This window comes from Prionailurus viverrinus, chromosome E3 (assembly GCF_022837055.1).
Source record: "Prionailurus viverrinus isolate Anna chromosome E3, UM_Priviv_1.0, whole genome shotgun sequence".
In the NCBI taxonomy this organism is placed as follows: domain Eukaryota; kingdom Metazoa; phylum Chordata; class Mammalia; order Carnivora; family Felidae; genus Prionailurus; species Prionailurus viverrinus.
The window spans coordinates 15,057,356-15,076,784 of NC_062576.1; the positions used below are offsets into that span (position 1 = coordinate 15,057,356).

The 19,429-nt window shown below is 46.5% G+C and overlaps 1 protein-coding gene across 1 annotated transcript in view; it reads right to left on the reverse strand.

Annotated features, from left to right (window-relative positions):
* CALN1 (calneuron 1) overlaps positions 1-19,429 on the reverse strand; it is a 484,125-nt gene that overhangs the window by 184,339 nt on the left and 280,357 nt on the right. The window contains exon 4 of the mRNA XM_047838694.1: positions 6,340-6,452. Coding sequence (XP_047694650.1) covers positions 6,340-6,452 — 113 coding nt within the window. The remainder of the gene's footprint in view (positions 1-6,339; positions 6,453-19,429) is intronic.

Consider the following 19,429-nt stretch of genomic DNA (forward strand, 5'->3'; position numbering starts at 1 on the left):
CAATCGGTTAAACGTCCGACTTTGGCTCAGGTCGTGATCTCGCAGTTCATGAGTTCGAGCCCCACGTCGGGCTCTGTGCTGACAGCTCAGAGCCTGGAGCCTGCTTCGGATTCTGTGTCATCCTGCCTCTCTGCCCCTCCCCTGCTCACACTCTGTCTGTCTGTCTCTCAAAAATAAACATTAAAAAAAAAAAAAAAAGGCATGTCCTACTAGAAAACTAGTTACTATTGACATGTAATTTCTCCACCTTTTAAAACAGCTGAAACTTACAGACTAACAACCAATTACATTTATAAATATGGATAAATAAAAGAAAACCCCAAACTACCAAGGTCTGACTCAGACCAGTAAGCTGGACCAGATGCCTGTCCCACACACCCGGCTCCCCAAAATCTCAGTGGCTCGATGTTTTTCAGATCTAAGCGAGCATCAGGGTCACCTGAAGGGTTTACTGAAACCCAGGCTGCTGGACGCCCTCCCCCTGCCCCCCTGCCCCCCTGCCCCCGCACCCCGCGTTTCTGATTCAGTGTTTCTGGGGTGGGGCCCAGGCATTCGAATTTCTAACAAGCCCCAGGTGATGCCTGTGTTGCCGGTTCGGGAACCACACTTCAAGACCCACTGCTGATGCTAATGCTTTCCATACTCCACGCTTCACAAGTCAAATCGCCTTGGGGATTCAGGCACTTGCTGTCAATCTAACAGGCCTCGTGATGGGCATCGCTCCTGAAAGCTGTTGTGGTTCTGTTCAATGATGAAGATCTGGGGAGCAGCAGTTTGGGATCTGATAGAGTGGCAAGTTGACAAAACATTGGGGAAAGAAGGAGACCGTTGGTGCCAGATTTGACGCGAGGAAAGACTCCGCTTGCTGGAACGCAATTTATCCTTAACGTTAAAAAAGGAAAGATCTTGGTGTTTTCTAAGTCGTGGCCCCGTGTAACAAATGCCTCACGGGATCGGCTATGATTTCTCCTGTTTTTCCATTTGCTTGCCCTGAAAGTTTTACCAACGGTCCACCTCCCGGGACTGATAATCTCCAGTGTTACGGATGAAAATGATGTAGATATTTAACAGATTCTTGACTAGCTAGGAACCGCATTTTCTTTCCTTTGTTTTCCTTTTTTCTGATTGCACAATTCATGCAGGCCCACTGTTGAGATTTTTGGAAAGCACAGAAAGATGGGATCACTCATCATCCTACCACACATGACAAATCGCTGTGAATGTCCTGATGTATTTCTTTCCCGTGCTTTTATGCACAACAGATCTGGATCATAATGTAGCTCTACATAGCGTTTTCTTCATAGGTCGTGAGCATAGAACATCAAGTGCTCTCAACTGCCTGTGAGTCAAGAATTGTAAGCACAGCTCCTTGCTTGTCTTAGCCACGGCCCGGGGGCCGGCACGTAAATGTCCCCGGCAAAAGCCTGGGACCTGGGCTGGAGAGGACTGGCTTTTGCATCAGAGCATAGGTCAGCGACCAGGACTTCAGGGCCATAGCGGAAACGGAGAGCCGGGGAAGACAGGAGACCAGGGAAAGGATATGGAATGGAGGGACAGAGGCCAAGCCTGGAGAGATTCCTGGGGAGCAGCTGCTGTTGTGTATTATTCTACCAGATGGGGAGGAGTGGACAGCTAGAAAGGAAGCCGAACAGGCCTCGGGTTGGAGAAGTTGGCGTGGCAGCCGCTGATCTGGACCGTATCTGGGAATGGGTGTCCCATGCACTTTTATGTTAGGGTAACTTACAGTGTCCTGAACACTGGACACAGCTGTGAGTTTCACAGAAGTGGTGGCTGGACCCTGGGGCCGGGAGAGCTAGTTGATTTCCTATGATCCTTGCCATGATCCTCGCCATCGTATGCTTTCTGCAAACTCACTGCAGAACAGTTCTGCACAGCACCGGCGGTCAAGGGGGGAGAAAAAGGTAAAGGGCTGCCCTTAGTGACTCAGGAGTGGGGCTCTGTCCCCTGCCACCAGGCCTGTATTGAAGACTCCTCTTCTCGGGTACAAGTGGAGTCATGTTTGAGGACCCCACTTCCCGGCAGGTGCCATCCACCCGAAACACTGAGCAATGAAAACCATCCCTGGTCCCGAGTCCCAGCACCTTTCAGCCCCACCCCTCCCTCCTCTCCACTGTCAACACCCACCAAGTCCTAACGCTGACTTCAAACACCATTTCGCATTTCCTCCCCAAGTAAATCACTGCAGGAACAGCAAACACACAGAAACCTGATGAATGAAGGGTAAGAACACAATAAACATTTCCACCAGTTATTATCTACTTAAGATAGAGGCTCTGAACTGGCTGCCAAGAAACCTGTGAGCCTCATACCCAGAAGGCTGAGGACCCTGGAAAGGCGGAGATGCTGGGGTATGGCTCTCAGACCGTCCTCCTTGGGAAGGAGGCTGTGTTAGTAGCCAATTACATCCCCCTTCACGGATACCAATTTCCTGCAAGGAGCCAGGGGCTCATAACTTTTGGGATGAGTACCAATGGATAAATAGCTGTTGCTGCAGAATCCCGGCTGATTTTATGTTACTCTTGGCACTGTGGGCTAGGACGGTGAGGAAGGAGCCCAGGAGGACGGATTTAATTAGCAAGACGAGCCTAGTGCCTGCTACGATCGCTTCTCAGAACACAGAGCCATGGTCACAGTTTTCCCCTGGGGTAGGAAGAAACCAAAGCCTGGGGAAGATGAAAGGCCATGGCGGCAATGTTGGATCAGAAGATAAGCCAATTACAGAATCTTTACCCTTGGTGGTAGCCAGTCTCCAAGATGCATCCCTCCCCCCCCCCCCCCCCCCGCCGCCGACGGTGACCATGGCCTCTGGGTATTCGCCAGGTGTTCCACTCCCACAGTGACTAGGGATGTGCTGTGTAACCAAGATATTGGTTCTGGACATTCCAGAAATGATGGAGTTTGACTTCCAGGAGTAGGTCATAAATGACACCATTGCCTCTGCCTTATACTCTCTTGGGTCATTTGTTTGGAGGGAAGCCAGCTGCCGTATCACGAAGACACTCAGGCAGCACTCCTCCCGACACCCACCGTCACCTTGCCACCCACGTGGCTGAGCCACCTTGAAGCACTTCTGCCAGCCCCGGTCAAGCCTTCGAATGATCACGGCGCCAGCCGGCATGTTGACCGCAACCGCGGGAGACGCTGAGCTGGAACCACTCTTGCCAATTCCCGGCCCTCAGAAACCATGTGAGATTGTATACGTGTACTGTTGTTTTGTGTCACAATCTCTGGTTTCACCATCTACATTTTGTAGCAAATAGATCACTCATACGCCCCTGCCAAGTGTACCATCCTGTTTCCACAAGAAGCTGACTTTGTCCCTGGTGGGAAGCCTTGTCAGAGTGTCTTTTTTTTAAATTTTTTTTTAAACGTTTATTTATTTTTGAGACAGAGAGAGACAGAGCATGAACGGGGGAGGGTCAGAGAGAGGGAGACACAGAATCTGAAACAGGCTCCGGGCTCTGAGCTGTCAGCCCAGAGCCCGACGCGGGGCTCGAACTCACGGACTGCGAGATCGTGACCTGAGCCGAAGTCGGCCGCTTAACCGACTGAGCCACCCAGGCGCCCCCAGAGTGTCTTAAGTAAACGATCTTCTCTGTGCTAGAGTGTCTCCACCTCCTGATAGCAATATCCCCTGCCAGAGGCGGAAAGCTGCTGTTCCGGTACTCTTTGACATCCGCCTCAAACACTGTAGCAAAGTAAACACATGCTTATACACACGCATATGCAAACGTTCACACGCACAGAGCTTTCTTTTAAGCCTGAAAAAATCACTCAAGCACTGGGAAAATGAACGTTTTTCCAGGAAGGACCGGATGCTCTAGATGTTTTAAGTACCATTTATTCATGCTGTCTCTGCATAGACAGATGGAGGGGGGCAGTGTGGGAGGGTACAGCTGACTACTGAGAATTGATAGAGGTCTCTGTTCTCCTTTGCTAGTCACAAAATTCTGAGCTGTGTGAGGACCAGCAGGTGAGGAAAGCCACTGTCACTGAGCCCGTGCATTCCTGCATTCGTTTAAATATTTCAGAATGGAATTTCTCCCCCTTTACACACTTTTCCCCACCCTGTTTATCTCCCTGGGTGAGGAGGAGGGTCTTTAAGAAGACAAAAACAGAGACTTTGTGAGCATAATGGCATGTCCGGATTATGGTAGAGGCAGTCAAGATACAGAGGGAAATATTGCCTTGCTGTGTAGACGCTCTACGATGAAGAACCTGGGAGATATGAGGCCTCTACTTAAGGTGCAGATTAAGAACCTAGAGCTCCTTGCCCTCCAGAATGGAGGTCAGGAAGGATGCTCAGGGCCACGAAGGCAGAGGCAAAGGGTAGAGAGAGCACTCAGAGTGGGGAACAAAGCAGAGCAGAGAAGAAGGGAAATCAGGCAGAGAAGGAGAATGTTCATCCAGAGCAAATCTGCAGGGGCTGAAACACGGCCTGCTGGGAAACCATGTTCCCCCACCTTCTTAACCAGGTATTCATTTTTTAATTCTGTCAAGGGCCTCTACCTGTCTGTCCTTCCAAGTGTTGAGTCATATCTGAAGGCTTGCATCAGCAGTGAAATATTCTCACCACATGGCAAGTAGAACCATGGAGGTCCTTCTCTAGGGAGAGTCAGCACTGATCATAACCACAGGCTGGGGAGTCAATGTGGGGATGCAGTTCTCATGCCTCACTCCCCTGGATGTCCTCCAGAACCAGGTCCTGTCTCTGTGCTCATCTTCATTTGTGCAACCTCTCTTGGTGAGCTCATCCTTGCCTATGATTTCACCCACCAGCTCTGATGAATAACAAATCTGGCTCCTCGTCTGCCATCCATCCCCGACCGTAGCTCCGTGTGGACCTGCCCCCCTCTCTTGGTTGTCTGACCCTCCTTGCGCTCAACAGGTCCAGCTGAGAATTCAATTCCACACAAAGACTCCTTTTCTCCATGACCTTATCCCTGACCTTGGGATCATCTCAAGACTTCTCGTTGCTCGGGTCCCAAAGCCATTCTGCCGGCGGGGCCTGAGGTCTTTCCCTTCAAACTATACCTTCGTTATGGACAATGACTATCCTAGGCTCACTGCCTCCACTCTAATCAAACGCATCGTGACCAGCCTAGAATGCTCTTTTTACTTCTTTGTCTCTTACACCCTGCCACATTTCAAAGTTTTCATTTCCTAAAGCCTTATCTGACCCCTCAAGACCACATTTGTCTCCTTTCTAGAACTTCTATTCATCCTATTCAAAAATTGGTTATTGAAGGTCTACGGTATACAATGTGTGAGGTGCTGAGGGCACGAAGAGTGAAGTACTAGGCTTCAAGGAGATTAGACTAGTAACCATCACACCAAACATCTCTCCTTTGTTTTCTCTCTCTTCATTGTGTTTCCCCAGCCAAATTCTTAAAGATCCAGGACTAGGTCTTAAATGTCTTTTGTGAACCCCACGGTGACAGACTATAGGGCATAACATATTCATATCAAGCGTTTGTTCATTATATGCAAGATGGGTGGCAGAAAAAGACAAGAGATACATGTCGACTGCAGTGTTTTCCTAGATTAGAGAATTATCTCTGGTTAAGACAAAAAAAAGCACATCAAGAAATTAAAGAAACCAGACTGTGTTGGAGTAGTGTTTTACAAGTCTAACCAACAATTCAATGTCATTTGACAAATTATTTGATTCAGAGCTTAGTAGTAGTTGAGAACCCCTTCCCAAATTCCATAATCATGAACTGATCGTCACATATTATGATTAAAGAACTAATATGAAAATGATTTGTAGCATTTTAATAATTTAAAGGCAGATGTTTGAAATGTCCGAAGAGATGTTACAAGATAGAAGTAAGAGCAAATTGAGAAGCAGCGAACACAAATTCTCAGATAAAATCATTCTGTGCTAGTAAGGACAAGGGAACTGATAGGATCTAAACACATGAGGCAATCCTGCCATCCACTCTGCAAGGTCCCTTGGAACCAGGGACAACACAGGGCTCAGGCAATACCAATGATGTCCTTTCTATGTGCCCCCAGGAAAAAATTTTTTGTGAATCACAAGTGGAGGAATATCATTTCCCCCAAATGTCAAACCGTTTCTAAGAAAAAAATTGGGAGATATTTCACTCGTCTAAATTTTAAGTGAGTATACTTTTGATTCTTTGAGGACTGGTATGGACCTCTACTTAGACATCCAGTCCAAGGAACACATGTCACTCCATCCCAGAAGAGTTCTTCACATGCTGAACAGAAGCTCAAGAATTCAGATTCAAAAGTTAGTCCCCGGCACATGTTTACTGTCAAATTTCATCTTTAAAAAAAAAAATGCGTACTCACCTGCCAGAATATGCTGTCTATTGTGTTTCCGAGAAAACCATCGCGACCTTCGGAAGACACGAGTTTGGGGCCAAGAATTGTCATGAATTCATCAAAGTCCACCTGGCCATCCCCTGGAAGGAGAAAATAGAAATATGAGTTGAAAAGTAGTTGAAACTGACCTACTGTCCCCAATGAAATAAACATCACCATGCTTTTCTTCTTGGCATGACCTCAGTCAATGAAGAGTTGAGAGCATTACTGAAAATTGTCCAGCTGTACATGATAGAAAGTTCAGCTTTATCCTCGTCACCCACATATAAATTTAGAGATCAAGTCTTTCCCTTCTTCCATACCTGTGCCTGCTCGATCTTCCTTGTCCATTCAATCGCCAGTCCCCTTCTGAAGATTGTGGTAGGAAAACGCTTCCAAGAATTAACGTTCCCAGTTATAATTATGTTACTACTGAGATGGCTGTCCGCCCTCACACTGTTACCGCCACACCGTCTCCCATACAGTTCTGAGTTTACACCCCCTCAAAGCATAAATGATCATGCTTTTTAAACATCAGTGGCATCTTTTTTTTTAAAACATTCATTTATTTTTGAGAGAGAGAGAAAGAAAGATAGAATGTGAGGGAGGGAGGGGCACAGAAAGAGGGAGACACAGAATCTGAAGCCGACTCCAGGCTCTGAGCTGTCAGCACAGAGCCTGACGTGGGGCTCGAACTCACAAACCATGAGATCATGACCCGAGCCGAAGTTGGATGTTTAACCGACTGAGCGACCCAGGCACCCCAGCATCAGTGGTTTCCTTATCTTTGGCAAAGAACACAGTATGGCATTCAGGTCCCACTATCCCTTTCGCTGCCTTTTGTTCCCCACCCCTGCACAAAATGCCATGCTCTCTCAGAACTTCATGCCCCTGTACATGCTGTTCCCTCTACCCAGGATGCCGTCTCCCCACTGGTCTACCTGAGGAACGTCAACTCATTCTCTAAGACGGAGCTTAAATATCAGGTTCTCTTTTTGTTTTTCTTTCTGACCCTCATCTCACTGGACAGAGTTGGCCAAACTCGATCTATCATAGGCCCTATCAGTCCATGTCCCAGTCACTGGTTTGCATACCTATTTCCCACCTGCCATCGTGAGCTCTGCAAGGTCACGGACCCAATCTGAAACTTCTTTGCATATTCCACATGATGGCGGGTACTCAGTATGTACTTACAGAGTGAGTGAATATCTCTTACTTGTTTTTTCTTTGCTCAGTTCAGCATCTTTCATGCGAGATCTGACACTGTCCACCAAAGGGTGGACTTGAGCCAACTTAGACAAAAGCAGGCCTTCAAGGTATTGTCTGAGCCCCAGTGACTCATCAGTGTGGCATTCTGTGCCCTTAGAACTGCTCAAGGGGGGCGTCTCCACCAAGAGCTCTCCACATGTTAGCCCAGCTGGTGCAGACGGCCCAGGTGTCCGCACACAAGTTTGGCAAAGTGCAGACGCATCAATCCATTCCCAGAGTGCAATCACCTTCAAAGAGTCCTCGTTCAAAACCTATTTCAAAAAGCTGAGCAGATGTCATCATCAAGATGCCAATAATTCCGAAAAAGAAGTCCAGAAACAGATCGCGGTGTAGATAAAACACCCTAGGGGGTAAGGGAGGCGTGGAGAGTCAGTGGGAAAGGAAAGATTTAGTACCAAATGGATAGGACAGTCACTGGGCTACTGGAGGAAACTGATTTCCTTCTCACGGTGCAACACGACAGAGGCATCTAAAATTCCACCCTTACTGGTCATCGTGAGAAGGCTAATTCAAGCAACGATGAGTTACCATCTTACCTTTCAAATTAGCAAAGGCTTCTAGAATGCTGGCAGAGATACAGAGAAGAGATGGGCTGTCTTACGCCTTCCTGGTACACTCATCCTGGATACTGGATACGGACTGACAGTATTTTAGATGCTGTAACATGCTGATTCCTTTTGATCTAATAACTTCACTTTTTAAAGAGAAATACGAGGCAAGGAAACTATCTTAAATGCAGACCAACATGTTTGCCCCCAGATAGTCCTCCAGTATTTGTGAAAGTGGGAAGTTGGAAGCATAGGAAAAGAAGGGCCTCTTCCTGGCAATCACACTGAGCTAGCTCCATGTGGCTCCAAGTCTCAGACAGAGGCACACTCGTTATCCACCTGCATTGACCCTCTGCTCACCCTGAGTCACCCTTGCTTGTCTGGTGCCAGATGGCCAAAAAATCTCAGACTAGAATATGCATTCTCTATAGATATGGTATCACCCTTGATGAGGTGAAAATTGATTCCTAGGAGATAATCTTAGATGTTACAATGGTTTGTGACCCTCTTAGGGTCTTAGTACATAAGCAGATACACAAATCATCTGTGCTATTAATATCCCATAGGGTAAGGCACTAGGGGAACAAATGTCTTAAAAGTCTCCTTGTAGTGGGGTGGCTCTGAAGAAGGAGGAGAAAGAGATGGAGAAGGAAGAGCAAAAGAAAGGTCCAGAAACACTGGACAAGAAGATGCCCCAAGTACTACAGTTCCCCTTCCCCAGCCCTCCTTCTGGACTATTTGTTCTATTAGCAGTGGGCATCATCCCAACTGTCTGTCACCTGAGGCAACATCTAACAGTTCACAAAGGCTTAGAAGCTCAAGGGCATGGATCATTTTTTACAAAGCCCTATGACCTTAACTAAAATGTGCTCACCAAGCCGGGTCCCTCAAGCCCCTGGCCATAGTGTGGTGAGAGCTGCTTTCTCTCACTTGGAAGCCTAATGGGGGGGGGGGGGGGTGGCCCATAGGATGTGGCGGGGCACCTGATTCTCAGAGCCAGGAGAATCAGGGCTGTCTTTGAACAGTCCGCTTTCCAGGTAGGAGGACAGAGAGCATTCACCTCTCTGAAACCTCCCCTCCCCCATAGGGTGATGGGAGTGGGGCAGTGCAGAACTGGTATATGTCAAGGGGCCACACGGAATTGTGGCCAAAGTCCTCAGGGAGTGTTCACAGATGGTGCCCTTGGCTGAGAACACCAAGCCCGAAACTGACCAGCAGAAATGGCCTCCGCGGCAGGAGCAGCCCATCCACCACTCAAATCCTTGACCAGAGAGAAAGTTCTGGGGAAGGGGGGAGTACGGTCCTATGGGCAGTGCTAACTGCAGTGCAGGAATACAGACTTTCTGTGACTTGGAGGGGAGATCCAGTTCGTGGGAGAATTTGCTTCTACCTATTTAAGAGACTTCATTTGGGACTTCAGAGTTTTTTGTGATCAAAATATGATCCCCCCCTGTGCCCCCACCATTTTTTTTTTTACTGTTATGGAGCAAAGGGAGATTCCTGCAAGCCCACACGTGGCAGAAACAATCGAGGTGGGGCCCCGTCACCTCTCTTAGGATTTTCAGCTTTGGCTCCTGAGTAAGTGCATACGTAGCACATTTTCTGTCGACCTACCATAAATGAAGACCCCTTCTCATAATGCACAGCTCAGCCCCAGTCCAACCAGTAGTACAAAGTTTTATTACGATTGAGATGGAGGAAAAGCTCTCTTCGGCAGATCCCAGTTTACTGGACAAACAGAACTGGGAACACCCCATAAGCTATCAACGCTGCTCCCAGGAGTGTGGCCCCACATCGCCACCCCCCCCCCCCACTCCATCCATCCCAGGAAAACTGAGGCAAATAGAATCTCAGAGGGAAGTCTTTCATTAAGTCCCTTATGCGAAAACCATTCCCAGGCAGAAGCAAGGTCCGGAAGGTCTGATGACAATCAAAATCTCTCCCTTTTACTGAGCACCCACTACGTGGTGGGCATTGCTTACAGAAATTTCCATACCCTAGTTCACTGAAGTCTTCCAGCAGCCCATTTCCACAGAGAGGGAAACGGAGGCACGGAGAGGTTCAGTGTCTTGCAGAAACTCAAGGGAGTAGACTGAGGGAGTAGACTGATGTATCTACACTTTGACAAATTGTGTGCAGACACCTGGGCCTCCTCTGGGGAAGCAGGGTTGTGGTTGGACTCCGTCTGGAACATTCCTTTTCCTGACCCCGGCACTGCCCGGCAGGGGATGGCTACGGCTGCCTGGTACATAGAGGTGAAACGAAATCAAAATTGCTCCCTCTGGTCTAGCTAATGGGCTTCAGCTCAACGACTAAGAGATCTTTCTTAATCGTTGAAAAGAGTCACAATAAGTAAGAGGAAGTATTTATTTAACACGTGCTCTATGCCAGATGCTGAGCTCAGGGCTTTGTGTTTATCATCTTGTCTGCTTCAACCCCAGCGCGATGAACAGATTCTCCTCTTCCACGTTTTACCCACGAGAAGACGTAGGCAAGAAGGGGTTAAAAGGAGATTGCGGCCCCACAGCTCGTGTGTGGCCGCAGAGGGGCTCCGCCTGGGCTCCGTGATTTCAGCCTCCACATTGTCCAGCTGCCTGCGCAGCAGAGACCCCGGGACAAGTCCCAGTACAGGCTCGAGTCTGCACACTTTGAGAACATAAAAGGTCTTCCTAGCTGGCCACTTAGGAAGGAATTTAGTGGGAAATTGGGCGAGATGGCCTTCAGGGACCTTAATACAAACGAGCATTGCCTAAAAGCCATTTCTTCCCCAAATTGCCACTCGGCCTGCAGTTGGGGGTCTCGGTGATTCTCCTTGGATGATCAACTCCCAGCGGACCCAGGCCTCTCGCATACGACCCTCCAGGCATCCGAAACCTCTTCCGCTGAAAAGAACTGCTCTAATAAACGAGGCCTGTCCAGGCCTGGCCCGGTGACATCGGATTGCCATTCTGGAGTCACCTGCCCCCAGAGACAAAGGTGGGTGGCTTCCCAGACCCGCCACATGTCATGGAATGTGACAGACTGAACAAGCCCTCTCCCTTTGGTGAAATTATTTCACGAATCTCGAGCGAGAGAGCACCTGCAGGATGAGAAGACGGCATTCGCTCCTGGCCTCATCTTCCTCTCTCAGGCTTCCAGATATCACGATGCATTTAGTAAAAAGGGCAGGAAGAGAACCCTGCTAAGGACTGAGTCCTGTTTCGTCCCCCCGCCATGGATGTCAAAGCAATGCCCTTGAAACTGGGGCAGGAAGCCTCAGGAGGGTCAGGACCACACATCGTTCGTTAAGACCAACCAGCTGAAAGATTCACAATGAGGCGAAATTATAGTAAAAATCACTGCCGAATACAAGGAAGGAAAGGGGGTGGGCTCCGAACAGGGACACGGGTTAGGAGGAAGACACAAACGTCTGACTCCACTGACATCAATTAACCACAGGGGCGCCTGGGTGGCTCAGTCGGTTGAGCGGCCAACTGCAGCTCAGGTCACGATCTCGCGGTCCGTGGGTTCGAGGCCCGCATCGGGCTCTGCGCTGACAGTGCGGAGCCTGCTTGGGATTCTCTCTCTCTCCCTCTCTCTGCCCCTCCCTCGTGCCCCGTCGCTCTCAAAATAAATACGTGAACTTAAAAACATAAATAAGAAAAGAGAGAAATCAATTAACTGCATTCCGAAAGCATGCCTGCAAAGGGCCAGGTGTGGGGGCTGTTTTCTGTGGGGCAATAGAGGAATAAGGCACAGGCTTACCCTCCGGGAGCCTGCAGTCTGTTACCCAGGACAGAATCAAGTGGGTGCTGTGATTGACCTAAAAGTAATGTGCCAAGGCAGGACAAGGGCAGAAGTAAAGGCCCCAGTTAGGAAATTCTCAGCGGCTCGGCAGTGAGCCTCTACCGAGGAGAAGGATTCTAACAAGCTGGAAGGGGTGATGAGGTGTGCCGCCTGAGTAACGCGGGGGACACCGGAAAGGAGGCAGGATGGCCAGGAGCAGCGGCCGCCCTCCCTTCCTGCTGGGTTCCTGCAGGACAGAAGCCCCCGCATGTCCCTGATGCCAGTCAGGGGAACGTGTCCCAGTCAGGAAGAGGGAGCATGAGCACACGGCCCACCGTTGGTCAGCGGGAACAGTGCTGGCTGGACGGGGCAGTGCCGGCTTAGAAGGGGTGTTCCGTAAGACAACAGGAGAGGAAGGCCAGGGTAGAAATGGGGTGGGTGGGTGGGGGGAGGTGGAGAAGACCGGAGCCGGGGGAATGCATTTCCAGCGCAACTGACAAGACCTGGAAGGACCAGAAGGGGAAGAGGCGACGATGACCCTGAGGTTTGAATCTGGGACACCTGGCAGACGATGGAGCTCATTAGGAATGATGGAGAAGTCAGGAGGAGCGGGTCTTTGGGACATGCTGGCTTTGCGGTGGTGGCGGGGTGGGAGGTGAGAGCCTAAAAGCTAAAAACGAGGATCTAAAAGACTTCAGGATCTATGGACGGATTACTAAGATCTTTAAGACAGACTCTCAAGGGAAAAGAGCAGGTGTGGAACTATTATCATAATATGCTACGATCTGGATTAACGAGGGGGTCAAGGAGGAGATACACTCCTATTTGCTTAAATATTTATCCCCCCTCCTGCTCCCCCGCAAAAAAAAAAAAAATACTAATAATAGTTACTGGTTTCTTCATGTGTGAGTCTGGGCAGACAGGCAAGGCACAGGAAAGGGACAGCATCTCACTATATATTTTCTCATACCTTTTTGATCTTTGAACCACCTGCTCAAAGAATAATGAAACCATGAAGTCTGTCTTCAGTATCCTTCGGGATGAATGCATCAAGAGCAGAGGGGGAGGGAAAGAAGGGGGCAAAGGAAGACCAAGAAGGGCCTCGGGAGAGCCCATGCAGCTGGTGTCTTGGATGCCCTGGCCTCCATGGGAGGCAAGCAGGAACCACTTTACTTTCTCCCAATTCCCTGTCCAAGCTCCCCTGTCTTACAGCTCTCTCCTGGCTCTGGGGGAAGCCCTGGGCTGGTCCTGTAGATTTGTTATTGACTCTCAGGAATCAGAAGCCCAGTCCAGGCTACCGACCGTGTTGACTCCAGACCTGCCTTAGTAGAAAAAGCATCTTCCCCCCTCCTTGGACTGGGGCCTGACCCAGCCTAGTGGCCTGCAACAGACAAGAGGAATAGGTACATTTCCTCGGTCCTTCCTAGGTCCACCTCCCTCCCCACCGTCCAGCTATGGTTTCTGGCCTCACCTGGGTTGGAAACGGCCAAGGTGGAGGGGGAAGGGAAAGAGGCATCTCAAGCTATAGTTCCTCCAAGTGGGCTATGCCTCTCTCCCCTTTGGCGGGTTATAAGCCCCTGGCCTTCCGGTGGTCTCCCCCTCCATCGGGATGCTATCTATCAGTCCCACAGATGGTCCTCAAGGCAACCCTAAACCGACTGCTCCTTTGCCGCTGCGTTAGGCAGCTCTTCCCAAGGTGGCCCGGCTGTCTCTACTCGGCTGCCCGGATCAGGGAGCAGCTCCAGTCCAGGTCTGTAGGTGTTTCTCGTATGGGGGGGTGCGTTTCCAGATATTCTCATGGAACACAAACTGGTGCAGCCACTTTCCATACTGTGGAAAACAGTGTGGAGGTGCCTCAAAAAGTTAAAAATAGGACTGCCTTATGATCCAGCAATTGTATTAATAGGTATTTACCCAAAGAATCCAGAAATACTAATTCAAAGGGATACACACACCCCGATATTTGCAGCAGCACTATCTACAACAGCCAAACCATGGAAACAGCCCAAGTGTCCATCAACTGATGAATGGGTAAGGAAGATGTGGTACACACACACACACACACACGCACACACACAGTGGAGTATTACTCGGCCATAAAAAAGAATGCAATCTCGCCATTTGCAACAACAAGTTGGAGCTAGAGCGTATTATGCTAAGTGAGATACGTCAGTCAGAGAAATACAAATACTATATGGTTTAATTCCTATGTAGAATTCAATACATGAAACAAATGAGCAAAGGAGAAAGGGAGAGAGAGACACACACACACCAAGAAGCAGACGCTTCACTATAGAGAACTATCTGAGGGTTACCAGAGGGGAAGGTGGGAGGGGGGATGGGTGAACTAGGCGGTGGGGATTAAGGAATGCACCTATAACGGGCACTGGGGACTGTTTGGAAATGTTGAATCACTGTGTTGTACACCTGAAATTAATACCAAACTGTATGTGAGCTAACTGGAATTTGAAGAAAAACAAAACAATTGGAAACCCTAGGTTTGCAAAACAAGTTTAAAAATGTATTAGTTGTAGTTACACAAAGTATCCCATAATGTTTATTTCTTTTTTTTTTTTAATTTTTTTTTCAACGTTTTTTATTTATTTTTGGGACAGAGAGAGACAGAGCATGAACGGGGGAGGGGCAGAGAGAGAGGGAGACACAGAATCGGAAACAGGCTCCAGGCTCCCAGCCATCAGCCCAGAGCCCGATGCGGGGCTCGAACTCACGGACCGCGAGATCGTGACCTGGCTGAAGTCGGACGCTTAACCGACTGCGCCACCCAGGCGCCCTTCATAATGTTTATTTCTTTTATATTTGTTGCTATATATCTTTCCTCAGTTGTAATTTTATTTGCACTCGTCTAGATTTGATATGCCAGTCATTTATGTTTCATAGTTTTTCCCAAGAAATTTGGTCTTTTTTTATACACTGGTTACGATATGTATACAGGTGTGTATTTTCCGATTAATTAATTCTGCCCTCACTCCAATTTTACTGTATCTTACCCCATTATTTTTATGTCTAACTTTTTTCTACATTTTTCTTTGAATGTTTTCTTTCGTTTTTTCCACAATCTTGTAAAATAATGAAATTATTTTTAATGCTTTGAGTTTACCTCTGGGGAAAGCTTTGATCAATACCTACATATTTGAGATATGTAACATTCTTGTCATTTTCTTTAAAAATTATCTTGAATTTGCATTTTTTTCCTAATTTGTATTCTTTATTGATCAGGAGAGTGTTTTCCAACTGCAGAGAGGTTTAGGGACTTCTGTTTATTTTTTTATTTTTATTAAAAAATTTTTTTTAACGTTTATTTATTTTTGAGACAGAGAGAGACAGAGCATGAACAGGGGAGGGTCAGAGAGAGGGAAACACAGAATCTGAAACAGGCTCCAGGCTGTGAGCTGTCAGCACAGAGCCCGACGCGGGGCTTGAACTCACGGACCGCGAGATCATGACCTGAGCCGAAGTCGGCCGCTTAACCGTCTGAGCCACCCAGGCGCTCCTAGGGACTTCTGTTTAAATGTTGATTACTATTAAATCCTGATTTCTTTGGGTTTGAATAGGAGAATGTGGCCTGCTAATATCAGTTCTAGAGAGTTAGGTGATGCTTCTTCTGTAAATTTGCATATAATCCTGTATTTACAAATGTTTCACAAATATTTTGAGAGGTACAACGTTTGTTAGCTGCAGCAGTCAGTATACGGCCGATGACTTACTTATTGTGATTGTATTGCTTGGATTATCATTTTGGAAGCCAACACTGCCTAACTCAAAGAGCAAATGTTGTGGAGTCAAGATCAACCAGGGTTCAAGCCTGGGTTTCATCTCAATCAACGGTGTGGTCAGTTATGGGTGATGTTATCTGGACCTCCTTCATGCCTTCATGAAATGGACACACTCATCTCTACCTTTCAGTGTTGTTGACAGAGATAAATGAGGCCCCTTAAGTCAAATCCCTTCGCAATGCTCCTGGCCTGCAGTTGGTCACAATAAGTGGCAACTCTTATTAAGTTTTGTCTACTTGATCTGCTCTTAACTGATAGAATATCAGACAGTCTTCTCTCTTTCAGCTCAGGAAAATGTCTTCTTATGATTCTTTTGAGTATTCCCATGCTATTCTTTCTTGTGAAATTCAAGTGTCCAATTTCTGTTTTTCAACTCTATCATTTTCTCTTTCATCATTTTATTTTTCTCTTATTTCCCTCTGTCTTTACTTAGAGTAAGTTAGGGCTGTAGGTTATTCATAGAGCTGTCTCTGCAATTGCTTCCCCACCCCCAACGTAATAGGTTTCCAAAGAGCATTGATGTTCACCTACATAAAATGAATACACTGATGTATTACTTCTCACGTAACACATAGAGGAGTGTACTAAGTACAACTGCATTAAGTAGAACACTGTTAGTGTTCTCATGTATTCTTCTCACTGAAGCTGGGTCTCTCTTTCTTCCATTTGTGCCTCAAGATCTTATCTTCTCACCTCATCCTCCAATGTCCTTGTCTGTGGAGGGCTGTTTTCACCTACCAGGTTGGGAATACAAAGCAGGTATTCCTTAAACTTTTTTCTTTCTCTATAGTGAACAATTTTCGGAAGGAGATTTTTTTTTGTTTGTTTGGGTATCCAGAATAACGTCCCTCTCCTTTTTGTACCAATCCTTGCATTTTCTTCGCTTTCAATTCCATGGGTCCCAATGTTGGCCAACCATCAGCATGTATGGATGTCACCGACCACCTTCGAATACTCCAGTTGTGAGGTCAAAGTTTGCAATGCCTAGTGCAGTTTCTGGTGTCTAGTAAGTATTCAGTAAAAGAATACTGAACAGAGTTCGTTCTCCTGCCTCCATTCACCAATGCTCTAAATCTGGTGAGAAGTTATGGTTGAAGAATTAGGATCAAGAAGCAGTATATTAAAAAATGACAACCACTCCCAAGACTTGTTTCACTCTGGGTTTCTGCTGTCTCCAGCCTGCTTAGGGCACTGCAGAGGAGACTGGAGCTTGCAGCCCCCACACCCACCATAGTGCTGCCTGTGGCTGGAGCTTTTGTCCATGTGATATTCTGGGGTCGTGCCTACAAATGGAGGACAAAAGGAGGTACCATGGAGGAAGGGACAAGGGACAATAAGAGATGGGAACAAGATACCATGCTTTTTTTTTTAATGTTTAGTTTTTAGAGAGAGAGAGCAGAGGAGGTGCAGGGACAGAGGGGGCGGGGGACAGAGGCTCCAAAGTAGGTTCTGTGCTGACAGCAAACAGCCCATGCGGGGCTTGAACTCACAGGCCATGAGCTCATGACCTGAGCCGAAGTTGGACGCTCAACTGACTGAGCCACCCAGGTGCCCCTCTCATGTTGTTGATTTTAGCCATTCTGGCAGGTATGAGGTGATAGTCCTTTTGATCTGCATTTCCCTGACGATCGTGATATCGGGCATCTTTTCATGTGTCTGTTGGCCATCTGTATGTCTTCTTTGGAAAAATGTCTATTCATGTCTTCTGCCCATTTTTAATTGGATTACTTATTTTGGGGGTATTGAGTTTTATAGGTTCTTTATATATTTTGGATACCAACCCTTTATCAGATGTGTCATTTGCAAATATGTTCTCCCATTCTATAGGCTGCCTTTTAGTTTTGTTGATTGCTTTCTTTGCTGTGCAGAAGCTTTTTATTTTGATGAGGTCCCAATAGTTTATTTTTGCTTTTGTTTCCCTTCCCTGGGGAGATATATCTAGAAAGAAGTTGCTAAGGCTGATGTCAAAGAAGTTACTGCCTGTGTTGTCTTCTAGGATTCTTATGGTTTCCTGTTTCACATTTAGGTCTTTAATCCATTTTGAATTTATTTTTGTGTATGGTGTACGAAAGTGGTCCAGTTTCATTCTTCTGCATGTCGCTGTCCAGTTTTCTCAACACCATTTGTTGAAGAGGCTTTTTCCCCATTGGATATTCTTTCCTGCTTTGTTGAAGATTAATTGACCATATAGTAGTGGGTTAATTTCTGTGTTTTCTTTTCTATTTCATTGACCTAGGTATCTATTTTTGTGCCAGAACCGTACGGTTTGGTAACTTGAAGTCTGGAATTGTGGTGCCTTCAGCTTTGCTTTGCTTTTTCAAAATTGCTTTGATTATTTGGGGTCTTTTGCGGTTCCATACAAATTTTAAGAAAGTTTGTTCTAGCTCTGCGAAAAATGCTGTTGGTAGTTTGATAGGGATTGCATTAAATGTGTAGATAGCTCTTGGTAGTACAGACATTTTAACAATATTTCTTCTTCCAATCCATGAACATGGAATGTCTTTCCCTTTCTTTGCTTCATCTTCAATTTCTTTCATCAGTGCTCTCTAGTTTTCAGAGTACAGGCCTTTCACCTCTTGGTTAGGTTTATTCCTGGCTATCTTAAAGCTTCTTGTTTCTGGTACAACTGTAAATGAGATTGATTCCTTCATTTCTCTTTCTGCTGCTTCGCTATTGTTTTATAGAAATGCAACATATTTCTGTACATTGATTTTGCATCCTGCGACTTTACTGATTTTGTGTATTCGTTCTAGAAGTTTTCTGGTGGAGTCTTTCAGGTGTGAAACTAGTGCTTTTATTGAAAAGGGGCAGTTTGTCAGTAGTGATTTAAGAAAAGACTGAAAAGCAATGGAATACGATTTAAGAATTTATAAAGCAATTCTAATAAAATACCTGAAAAGCTTCTCAAATGGGAACAATCGCACCTTGAGTTTTTTCATATTGTTGAGAAATAATATTCTTCTTGTCATATAAACTCTTCCAGGATAAAGCAAAAGAGGAAAAGCAAATGTAACTCTGATACCAAAATACACAAGAGGAAAACTACTGACAAACCTCACTTACGGATACAGGTAAAAGTCCTGAAGCCTGAACTTGAAAATCTAATTTGAAATATACTAAAAGCACAGCTTACCACAGCTGCATACAGATTATTCCAAGACTTGAGTACAATTTAATATTAGGGAAATCAATTAATATGATAAATCACATCAATAGATGCAATTCCTTAAAGTGCTGGTCTCTATGGATCTGATTAAAATATAATATCCATTCAGGACTTTTTACACTGGGCAAAGAATAAGACTTCCTTAAAAAAAAAAAAAAAAAGTAAGAGTGACGGATCTCAAGACAACAGCGGACATCTGCATATGTGGAAAGAATCTGCATTCAAATACGCAAGGAACCAGGATGCTTGTTATCGTTTTTATCCTAATCATTCCCAATAGGCTGGCCAACAATAGGGCAGGAAACAGAAGTAAAACATATGACCACAGGAATGGAGAAACCAAGATGATCACTATTCTGAGGACAGTATGATTGTCTGTCTAGAAAAAACAAAAGACCCAACTGTGATTCTGGGGAATGTAGTAACGGTGGCTAGGTACAGACAAACATTTAGAAAATCAATGGTTTTCTTGTGTGGCGGCAAAAACCATTTAGATCTTTTTTAGAGAAAAGAAGAGCCAAGGGACTTCTGGAGAA